The sequence below is a fragment of the Vicia villosa genome, linkage group LG1 (genome assembly GCF_029867415.1).
Source record: "Vicia villosa cultivar HV-30 ecotype Madison, WI linkage group LG1, Vvil1.0, whole genome shotgun sequence".
Classification (NCBI taxonomy): domain Eukaryota; kingdom Viridiplantae; phylum Streptophyta; class Magnoliopsida; order Fabales; family Fabaceae; genus Vicia; species Vicia villosa.
Genome location: NC_081180.1, coordinates 250,131,127 through 250,143,100, shown reverse-complemented (window position 1 = coordinate 250,143,100; position 11,974 = coordinate 250,131,127). Strand labels below are relative to the sequence as shown.

At 34.8% G+C, this 11,974-nt stretch overlaps 2 protein-coding genes across 2 annotated transcripts; both read left to right on the top strand.

The window, feature by feature from the left end:
• The first annotated feature begins 2,153 nt into the window (after positions 1 to 2,153).
• LOC131645141 (probable plastid-lipid-associated protein 4, chloroplastic) lies at positions 2,154 to 5,903 on the top strand. Its single transcript, XM_058915800.1, has 5 exons — positions 2,154 to 2,518; positions 2,638 to 2,751; positions 4,381 to 4,455; positions 5,150 to 5,217; positions 5,548 to 5,903. Exons 1-5 carry the CDS (start codon positions 2,198 to 2,200, stop codon positions 5,618 to 5,620), a joined length of 651 nt encoding a protein of 216 aa, XP_058771783.1. The 5' UTR covers positions 2,154 to 2,197; the 3' UTR covers positions 5,621 to 5,903.
• A 794-nt stretch (positions 5,904 to 6,697) lies between these two features.
• On the top strand, positions 6,698 to 10,636 carry LOC131645140 (uncharacterized). The gene is made up of 7 exons (XM_058915799.1): positions 6,698 to 7,346; positions 8,508 to 8,651; positions 9,304 to 9,376; positions 9,547 to 9,652; positions 9,747 to 9,843; positions 9,935 to 10,030; positions 10,117 to 10,636. The coding sequence occupies exons 1-7, from the start codon at positions 6,792 to 6,794 to the stop codon at positions 10,291 to 10,293; spliced, it is 1,248 nt and encodes a 415-aa protein (XP_058771782.1). The 5' UTR covers positions 6,698 to 6,791; the 3' UTR covers positions 10,294 to 10,636.
• Positions 10,637 to 11,974: the final 1,338 nt, after the last annotated feature.

Genomic DNA, 11,974 nt, shown 5'->3' with positions numbered 1-11,974 from the left:
TATTCCAATTTTTATAACTTTAACTTGTGATTCAAGCTACGCCTGTGGAAATGACAAGAGAGAAATCTCATAGGCTCAAAAATATAATACTAACAAGGATGAAAAAGGTTTATTTCATGAAATATAGAGGGTACATATTACAAGTTCTAATAGTCGTAGTGATTACAAATAATAAAAGAGTACAAGCACAACGAACAAATTGAGTTCAAATTAAAAATACGCAATGTAACATGATAGATAATAATCAAATGACAAAACATCGAAAACACAAACAAAACTTAAAGCACGTAAAAGATACCACATGATACACTGTGCTTTCAACATAAACATAAAGCTTATCACCTTACGTGAGCTTGCTTTCTCCATATCCGAAAACACCACCAAATAGGGCCTTTCTCCGCCATGGAAAAACCCTAAACTATTAGAAAATACTAAGGCCTCTAGTCACCCTTACTAGCTTAGGGGTACCACACATTATGTACTTTTTGACTAATGCAGTACGTCCACCGTGAGACTATGGTAAAACTAACCTGAGCTACACCTTCATCATCACCATTTTGACCACCTTCCATTGAAGATGGCTAACAAAGCTCCATACTCTGTGGTTAACACCATAGCTGGAAGTTTACAGCGGAGGAAGTTCCAACTCCCCCTGGAGGAAATACGCTAGACAGGTGCTAATTGCGAACGTAATATCCATTAGATTCCCCAAAGTTGATCAGGGAGATCCAGGGGCTAACATCATCTTTTTTAGTAATGATGCCATTGGAATCCCCCCATGATAAAGATACCATGGTCATCATTGTGCAACACTACAATTGGGATATCAAGCAAGTCTTGATAGACCCAAGGATTTTGGCTGACATCCTATTCTGGAACACTTTCTAGAAACTTAAGCTCAATCTTAGCAACATCAAATCATTTTGGGGATCGTTAGTAGGAGTGTCAGACAAACAGATGCAAGTGAGGGGCCACTTAACCCTAGAAACGACCTGCAATGTGGAGTTAGACTCCAAGGAGATTGAAGTCAACTAATTCATAGTGGACCCTCTGTCACCCTATAACATCAACTCGGTCGACCATCAATCAAAGCGTTAAGGGCGATTATTTCCACCTAATGCCTGGTCCTAAAGTACCCACTACCTAGTGGGCGAAGCAGGAAATTTGAGGAGACTAACAAAGTGCCTAAGAATGTTGCCAAAACAATCTGACAATGGGAAGGGAAGAGCTTTCCCTTGAGGGCTTCCTTCCCCAAAACGCCAAAGGAAAACATTGGCGGTTGGGATACCAGGGTGGGTGTGGCCAATGAGACGCTCACGCCCACAGAGGGTCTAAATGTGGCCTAGATATGCCCTTCATCCCACCAGGTGACAAAGATAATTATCGAGGAAGAAGAACAGGAGCTAGTCGACCAACTCATTAGAAAAGTCGACTTGTTCACCTGTGCCCCCTCTGACATGCTACGAGTAGACACTAGAGTGGTGTGCCACCGCCTCTCTGTCAACCCTTCTACCAAGTCAATGGCACAAAGGAATCAAAAAGTTGGAGAGGAAAAGAGAGTCACCATTGATGAAGAAGTAGACAAGCTCTAAAGGGTCGGGTACATCACAATGATCATGTCCAATCATGACATCTGCTACTACAATGTCACGCCCTTCGGTCTAAAAAATGTTGGTACCACCTACCACCAATTCAAGGGCGCCGTGTTCTCCCATCAGATAGAAAAAAAAACTAGAGGTCTATATTAACGACATGATAGTGAAAACCATTGAAGGGCATCATGTTCTCTCCCTCCCTCCTTGTATGATATGATTTTTTGGTTAGAATTAATAATCAAATTATTTATTTGTTAATTGATTTGTAAATTTGTAATCTAGAATGCTGCTGAATTTAATCTAAATAAATTCAAACATCTCAACTTAAATCAATAAAGACTACAACACAAATTACTAGTATCACTTCTCATTTAATAATCCTTGATTAGCTTAGTATAATCTATCATATTACACATAATTTTTAAAAGATTTTTAAATATTTTACTTCCACAAAAACTCTAATTTACAAGTTTTAAAATCAATAGTTTATTAAACCCCTATATACTCTTCCCCAATTAATTTAGTTGATCGAAATTTCAAGCAATATATAAACTAGCACTTCTCCTAAACATGTTTATATTGATAAATGTTAGTTCATCACCATGACTCATCTCTCATCAATTCTTCTCTTCACTCCCACTTCAACTCTACCACTCAAATATAGAACTAATTCCCATCCTTTACAACAAAATCTTCTTTTTACACCTCCACAATCACAATTCAACACCACCCACTTCAAATCACCACCATCCATAGCTAATTCCAAAAAGTGGAGAAACACAGTTTCATTCTTCCAAGATTTTCTCACTGGGGGAAACAAAGAAAGGGATATTCAGAGTCTTAAAGATGAACTCTATGAAACAATTGCACCACTTGAACGTGGCGCTGAGGCTAGTCCGGAGGATCAACAACGTGTGGATAAGGTTAGTTTTAAAAGTACAAACATTAATAACATGTTACATGCATGATAATTTAGGTTTATGTTTCTTTGTTTCATTGTGTTTTGTTGGTTTGTGATTGGTTTCATGTGAATGTTATCTAGATTGCTAGTAAACTTGAAGCTGTGAATTCTGTTAAGGAGCCTCTTAACTCTGACTTGCTCAATGGAAAATGGGAGCTTTTGTATACAACATCTCAGTCTATTTTGCAAACAAAGGTTTGTCTCTAGAACTTTTATATGTATTTTGGATTTTGATGGCACCTTATCACAAATGAAAAAGACAATTATGTTTGAAGTTTAATAAAATCCTCGTAAAAATGAAGCAATTAGCTGTACTTAGTGTTCCGCTAGGTAACCAGAAAACTTGTGAAATGATGGAGTAGAGTCTTGATTTGGTGGAGCGGATCTCCAGCGCGAAGGAGCGGGGGTGGACCGACAAGATTAGCACTCTCGTACTCAAGTTAAGAGAATGAGGAGTAACGTGAGTTTTGGTTTAGAGAGAATACCTAAGGTTTCATGTGGGATGTTTTATCTATGAAAGACGGTTATGGACGTTTCCTATCGTTTCGGCATGGAATGCGGGAAGCCGTCTGATGACATGTAACGGTAGACAGCAACCCGTGGCGTGAATCCAGTGTGGAGCTCTAGAGTAGGATTACAATGTACCTTCAATGCCTTGGTGGAGAGACTTTGGACTCTGATGATTGGACTTCCCTTACGGGCATGTGACCGGCCCAGAAAACTTAGTGCTAACCATATTGAATCTTTTGAAGTCTTACCTTTAAAATTTCTCAATCTGCTTCCCTATATGTTTAAATATATCAAAAATACACTACCGGAAGCACTACGCCGCACGTAAAATGCTGCATTTTTGGGGGCAGATTGAACAATCATAAAAAAATAAACCGACTCTTAAGTATTGACTCTAACTCAACCCTATAAAATAGATTTGTAAGATGAAAATTGTCCCCTTTATAAGCTCTATCTAAGAACTTGAGCATAAAAAGTTGTTTGTTTGCCGACTCTTTCTCTTGAAAGAAACTATTTTGATGACTTGCCAACATACTTATAGATAGTTTTAATAAGCAAGTCAAATTTGCTTGACTTAAATTACTTGGTTAGTTGATCTCAAGAATAATTCCCATTTTGTTGTTTGATTTTGCAGTATCGTTTTTATATTTATATAATTCATTTTCTTTGGTAAAGTGATAATTGATTGATGTTAAACTATCCTAAAGACCGAAATTCTTGCGACCAAATGGAAAGATCTACCAAGCAATTAATGCAGATACATTAAGAGCTCAAAATATAGAAACTTGGCCGTTCTTCAACCAGGTAATACAATTCTGACCAATGTTTTGAATATCTGTTTAGATAGTATAAATCTATATAGTTGAAAAGAGAAGGTAAATCTGGATTTGATAAGAGTTGTTCTATAGGAGAGTTAACAAACCTTGGATTCGGCAGGCTTTACTGCATGCAATGTCTTATTGCAATACGATGTTTTGAATTATATAGTACTGACGCCTCTAAACAAAGGTGTGTCCCGTGTGCAACACCGATGTGATACTGACTATCGACGCGTGTGATTGTGTTCAATTTATTATTTTTTCTTCGAATTATTATCGGTGTCGACGTGTCAGAGCCGGTGTCTGTGTTTCTGTTCGTGCTTCATAGATTTTGATGACCATTTTCAAGCTTTTTGATGAAGAAATCCTATCTATGTGCTAAGTGAATAAGTAAATGAATCTAAATGATAGGTTAGTTGTAGTTTTTTGCCGGTTTAACTTCATCAAATTCTTAGTATTATGCATCTCTCAACTCAAGTTTCCACTATTGTTGCAGGCCACTGCCAATTTAGTGCCACTTAACTCAAGAAAAGTGGCTGTCAAGTTTGACTTCTTCAAGATTGCTAGTTTGGTTAGTAGTGCTTGAAATTACTTTTCAATTTTCGTATTTTTAGCCTAAATTTGTCATATTTTAACAGAAAATTACACATTTAAGTTGTGGCTAATTGCTGGCTAGGTCATGGCTTGGTTTGTGTTTCAGAGAATGGATTTGAATTGTCCGCTCAGCAATCACAAATCCATGCAGTCACGCAGTCAGTATATCAATAATCGTTGTATCAAAATCTGATGGTGTAGAAAATAAGTAGATTTTGTTTGTTTAAACTATAAAAAACCGAACTTGAAACCAAGACGGTTCATTCTTGATCCAACTATCACCGATCTGATGACCAGGGCCGGCCCAACCCGTTTAGAGGCCTAAAGCAAATTTTAAAGTGAGGTCTTTAAAATGTATTTCAAAATATTAATTTTGTGGTTGTTAAGAGTTGAACTAATTACCAATAGAAAAATAGGCCTATATATTAACAATTCAACTACAATAATATATGTAATTCAAATGTCATTATATATTTTTATATTTAAATAAAAAAATTGAGGCATTTTTTAAGTCTAAACTTTTGAGGCCTAAAGCCCTAGCTTTAGCAGCTTGGCCCTTGGGCCGGCCCTGCTGATGACTGCGTGAATGCATGAGATGTGCGACTGCAGTCAAACCAAATCATGTTTTCTCGACAATTTCTTAACAAATGAGTGTACAATGCTAATTTCAGATACCTATAAAATCACCAGGGAGTGGTCGCGGCGAATTGGAAATTACTTATTTGGATCAAGATTTAAGGTAATTGGCACTCAGAATTCATTGTCCCTTCTCACATGTTCACATCTTGATTCTTTCTAGAATTCAACAATAGCTGCACTTTAAATTATTACCAGTAGAATATGGTATCTTTCTGGAATTCAACAATAGCTGCACTTTAAATTATCTATCACTAGTAGAATATGGTTGAATACTAGTTTTATCAAATTCAATAATATATATTCGCACCGTCACTATTATAAACAAAAATTTATTTTTTAAATTCACTGAATAGTTAATGTATCTGATGATTCATATTATAATATTAAGTGTTCAGGGTATGAATTTATTTTTTCTGCTTGATCCTGACAGAATATCAAGAGGTAATAGAGGCAACCTGTTTATATTGAAAATGGTAGATCCATCTTATAGAGTCCCTGTTTGAAGTGAATTCTTCAAAATCAATCAATGCTACAAAATTGAAATCAAGAAATGGCTCACAATTTATGCACAACGGTCAAGCTTTTTTCTCATTATATTATGTTGGGAAATCATGTGAATGTTTGTTTCAACTGTTTGGTCGTATGCACCCAATATTAAGATATTGTTTTCTTAATACACGTCAATATGTATTTTTTTGAAAATCAAACAAGTCTCTATTAAGATATTCAAATTTAATTCTAGAGTCAAAGTTCATTTTAAATTCTGAGAATAATATCAACAACTTTTATTTCATGAAAAAAAATTTAGTTTTTATTCTTTCTATATTTTATTTAGTTGGTAAAAGAAGTGCGAAAAAATAAAAGGAATAAAATATTAAAATAATTATTTCCTAGTTTGATGTTTGCAAAAAATTAAAAAAGAAATGAAAGATAAAAAAATGAATGTGTATTTATAGAATGACATAAAAAAATTTGAGAAAAAAATCAAATATATAAAAGGAAAAAACACTTTCTTTGACTAGTGGCACACTTTTATTATATTTTTTTAATACGTTATGCCTTGATTACAAACAATTCTAATTCCGAACTTTGTGTTGACCTCAACTTAACACATTTTTTAAACATTAATAATATTAATAAGTGAATGGTCGCATGATCGAATTCACACACTAAATTAACATATCATATTTCATTTTAATCAATCAAAAAATTATAAGCATAAAATAGAATATATAAATATCAAAGAACATTTTTCAAATTTAATAAATTAAAAAAATTATTTTCTCGAGTTTACATTTTTAATATATAAACGAAATTGTAATAACCACCCATAAAAAGGTTAAATCAAGGGGAAAAAATAATAAAACAATTTTCTTTACCTTTAATATATAATATTATCATTATTATTTATTTAATTATTGTAAAACGTGGGCTAAATCACAATTAGCAATTAGCAAGTAGCAACGTGTGAGCATTAGCAAAAAAGGGGGTTAAAATAGCACCTCCGTCCAAAAAGAGAGAGAGACAGTGATCGTGAAAATCGAAATAACGAAAAAGTAATAAATAAAGAAAAAAACAACGCTTTCAGCAGGAATTAGAAAACAAAATAAAAAGAGGTTAGAGGAGTTAAGTTAGTTTCATCTCCGTCCTCACCTCTGTTACTCCGTTAACCCAATGGGATTGGGTTCCAATTGCATGGCTCCTTCTCCGTCCATCTCTTCCCTTATCTCACACTCCCAATCTCACCGTTACGGTTACCGTTACAGTTACCGTTTCCCCATTCATCTCCCCACGCGCACTCAATTCAATCACACACCACGCGTCCATCAAATCTCCACAACTCCTTCTCCTCCTCCTCCTCCGCCGGAGAATAAATCCTTCGCCGTCGCCACCGGGGAACTCTTCCTAGGCATTGCTTCGCGTCTTATCAAAAGCAGCGGTCCTGCTTCCGATTCGGATCCCGTTGCAATGTTTGAGAATTCGAATTCGAACTCAAATTCGAACTCGAATTCAAGAGTAGTGATGAATGATGAGAAGGAGAGAATTGGAGCTGTTATGGAAGATGAGATTCAACCTGATGTGATTTGGGAGCAGAGAGTGAAAGACGTTGAAGCCGAACGTAATAGGCGTGTTGTAACTACTCCTGGCTTTAGTTTCTCCGCCGCTGGTCTTCTCTTTCCTTATCATCTCGGTGTTGCTCATTTTCTTATTCAGAATGGTTACATTAAGGTTCGTCCATTTTTTATTTGTTATTTATGTTTGAATAACTTTTTATATAATTTATTCCATAAGCTATTGTTGAGAGTTTGTGAAAATAATTTTAAAAACCGTGTTAGAAGTGCTTATGTCAGTAGATAGTTGTAGAGGTGTTCGATATGAGTCTTTGTCAGACGCATATCATTATCTTCAAGTTATTTATTTATTTAAATTATTACTGGTGTCACTGTGTCAGTGCTATCGTGTCAGTGCTTCGTGTGATAAGTTCAAACAAATTATTTCTGGAATGTTTATATAGGGACTCCAATTGGATCTTGAGGAATTAGTTTTGACTCAAAGTATATCTTGTTCGTTGTGATGTGATATGTGTTTTAACTTTTATGTCTATGTCAAGTGTAAAATTGGAATCTGCTTTGCTAGGCACTTTTGTACTGTGTGTTTTTCTGGGATTGGATTCTCTCCATTCAATTAACCTGGAGTGAAATCAAGACCACACCATAAAATATAAAAAAGTATAAATAACTTGAGGAGGTAGAGTTTGAACTTTGAAGGGTGGAGATTAATGCGGCTCCTCCTCCGGTGAATTGAATTCTACACTGGAGGGAATATTTTTGCATATTTTTCTGTTGGTGTACTATGCATGAACCACAACCTTAATCTACTTTTTTGTTAACACTTTTATGTCTGAATTTTTTGTTTGAGTCTTGAGTTTATAATGATACTTTTATAGCGCTATTGTATAGCAGAATTTGAATTCATACTATTTAGTAATCCCTGTATCTTGTAAAGTGTAGTCATATTATAGTTGTACGTGATTCCTGAGAAAATGATTAGTTAGGTTGAATTTGACGATTATATGAGTTTCATTTATTAGAGTATTTTTTATATAGCTAGATGGATTGAAATTCAATAAATAAGGATATATTAGTGAAAAAAATAATTAATGCTTCATTGATATTCTAATGTGAGAATTATTTTGATGCCGAAAAATATTGCTAATGTGACAATTATTTTAAGACCAGAAAATATTGCAAATGAGACATTTTTTTATTAGACCGAGGGAGTACAAAATATTGTGAAATAGCGGCTATAGTTTGCGTAGCGGAATTTAAAAAAAAACTGCTATTTTTTGCTAGCCACAATTGATAACATTGGTTCTATGATGCATGTCAGGAAACCACACCGTTAGCTGGTTCTTCTGCTGGAGCCATTGTCTGTGCTGTGATTGCTTCTGGAGCTAGTATGGAAGAAGCCTTGGTTGCTACTAAAGTATTGGCTGAAGATTGTCGAAGTCGGGGGACTGCATTTCGGCTCGGGGTATGCTTCTATTCTTGAACTGAAAGTACTTCACTTAGTTGGTCTTGCTCTTAATCTTAGTAGTCAATTCTTGTTTGCCTTCGGTCTCTTGCCCCATGGGCAAGAATCCTTTGAGCTTGAAGTGTGGATAGTCTAAAGTCTAGTTTATCTTGTTTTGAAACATGAAATAAGGTATGAATATTTGGAGCCAAAAAAAGTCGATAGATAGGATTTAGTTATATGAGATCATGTGTTACCTCTCCACTGTTTTTTCCTGTTAAGCTATGCCACTTTCTTTGGATTCAATTGGAAATTCGAAATGGTAGAACCTGTCTTGAAAGTTACTAGTATCAATTATTAGTCAATGAATGGTTTAAGAAAAATCACTTCAGTACTTTTACAAGATATAATTGTTTTTTGGCATTAAATGTTGATATTTTTGTTAATCGATATAACTGTTTTTGAAATTGAATGGAATTTTATATGATGTGTAGAGGTTTATGAAAATGTGACCAAGTTATTATCCATGATGGAAATCTGAGATTTTCTTTAATTGTGATATGCGTTTTTTTAATATATAAGAGTAGTGTTCAAATCTCATAGTGTGATGTTCTTCACAAATTACAAAATAAATATAATTTCATTTTGTGGCATAATCCTTTTCTCTCCATAGGCTGTCCTGCGTGATATTCTTCAGGAGTTTTTGCCAGATGATATTCATATAAGATCTAATGGGAGAATTCGAGGTAATATTGGATAGTCTGCACTTCAGCTATTTTAACTATGGAATTGGCTTCTACAATGAATTGAACTGGAAAATCTTCTCCTTATTTTTAACTTTTAGGACTAGAAAGTAACACGTACTTAAGAATTTTTTTCAAGTCCTGCCATGTCTTAGTATGTACTTCTGTTGCAGTTGCTGTGACGCAGCTTCTTTGGAGACCCAGGGGTTTATTGGTGGATCAGTTTGATTCAAAGGAAGATCTCATCAATGCAGTTTTTACTTCTTCCTTTATTCCAGGGTGATTTGTCAGTGTACTATATTACCATGGTTGCATGTGATGATTTTACTCTTCATAGATGCTTAACAGAATTTCAAACTTATACTCCCTCCAGATATCTTGCACCAAAGCCAGCAACTATGTTTCGAAATAGATTATGCATAGATGGGGGTTTGACGTTGTTTATGCCACCAACATCTGCAGCACAAACGGTATATATGTGATTGGCATGCTTCAATTTTGATGTGATTAATCTAGTTTCTTGTCACATTTTAACCTCGAAAAACATTTACTGCTTTACAGGTTCGTGTTTGTGCTTTTCCAGCAGGTCTAATTGGATTGGAAGGGATAGGAATTAGTCCAGACTGTAATCCCGAGAACGCGTCTACCCCTCGTCAGGTAACTCTCAGTTTTGTGACTTAGCATAATAATCTTCTTAATGACAAGTAGACGAGTGATGAGTATTTTGGGTTGAATCGTTTCAGCTTTTCAATTGGGCACTTGAGCCAGCAGAAGACGTAATGCTTGACCGACTCTTTGAGCTTGGATATCTAGATGCTGCTGTCTGGGCAAAGGAAAACCCAGTTGAAAAAATAGTTCAAGATGATACTCCTACTCCTGCATTTGGAAATAGCACTGCAGAACAGCGCGTTACGAGTTAAACATACATGAGGAAACAACAAATCGAATTCAAGTATGCTATGCTTGAAAGAGCATCACTTTAGCAAAGAAAATCATGGCGGGAGGTCTACGGTTCATAACTTCTAAGTGTATACATATTTCTTTCATATATTTATTGTAAATCGAGATAGAATTCTTGCTGTGGAAAAGAGGGAATTGAAAAGAAGAAAAAAAGTATAGATATTTAATTTAATTTAAATTTACACAATAGGGTGGTAATGTAGTAGATTGAAGTCTCAGATTTATTGTGGATTACAAATAAATAGAACTTATATCCAGTTTACCTATGAATAACAAAGTTAAGGCATATGAGTTTTCTCTGTACGGATGTCCTATGATAAGGAATCTAATTTGAGTTTTATTATCCTTGATTATGTACTTGGAGACAATTGTGAAATAAGGGGACATTTGGAATAGTTTTATTTGAATTTATTTTAGGCTTAAATGCAGTTTTGGAATAGTTTTATTTGAATTTATTTTAGACTTAAATGCAGTTTTGACTCTCAGTTTTATTTTTTTTAACGAAATAGTCACTTTCTAAAAAAAAAAATCCAATTTTTAGGTCCCTTCTTTTGAATTTTTTTTGGGGCAATATCTTAATCCAAGCCTTGATACTCTTAGGCACCTGACACAATTACATCTACAATAGCAGTTTAAAATGTTCCGTAGATGTACATCCGGAATATTCTGCTATATTTTAAACCAACTACATTTCACTTTAAAACTCCAAATTTTTGTGTGCAATAGAATAATACAACAAAATATCGTACATCAAAATAGTAACATGTCTACTCAATCTTATATAATACATCAAAATAATACATCAACCCAATAGTCATATGTCATATACATCATCAGAAAACAGTACAACAATGTAATAAAAATACAAACATTAAAATAATCAGCACGGTCACTACTGTGTGTGTGTCGGACAACATCTGCATCCATTCCTCTGCCTCTAGTGCCTCCTCTACGCCTGAGCCTGACTTGTCAAAAATTTCAAAGCCTCTGGCCTGTGGCCTATCAAAGGCTTATTTTTAGGCTTAAGCCTGACCTATTCGAAGGCCTGTTTGGCCTAAGAGCCTACATAAAAGCCTATTTTATTTGAGCATTTGTAAATAAGAAATTTAACTAATGTTTAAATAGACTAACAAATTAAAAGATCAATAAGACTAAATGTTTATTTGCGTTGACTTATTCAAGTTTACATATTAACATAAATTTTGTGATACTATTTGTTTGAGAGAATGAAAACAACTAATGACATTGTTCATAAGGTTTTTGCAGTTAATTTTCATCAGTTCTTCAAAATGACTAAGCTTGATTTTTGTATTTAAATTCAAAGTATAAATACAATATTGTAATAATAATTAAACTATTCATATATATTTAAATAGGTCGGCCTAATAGGCTTAAAAGACTTTTTGTATGGCATGTGGCCTAGCCTTTTTAGCTAAATAGGCTTTTAAAAAAGCCTAGGGTTTTTTATTTGAAAAAAAGCCTAACCTGGTCTGGGCCTGTATAAGCTAGGTCGTAGGCCCCTGTTAGTTGATCTGCCCTATTTCCACCACTACCTGACGCGATGTCTGCGGTACACCAGTGCCCCATGTGCTACCTCCATAATGTCATCCAGTATACGTCTGGCACCAGACCCTTCAGGAA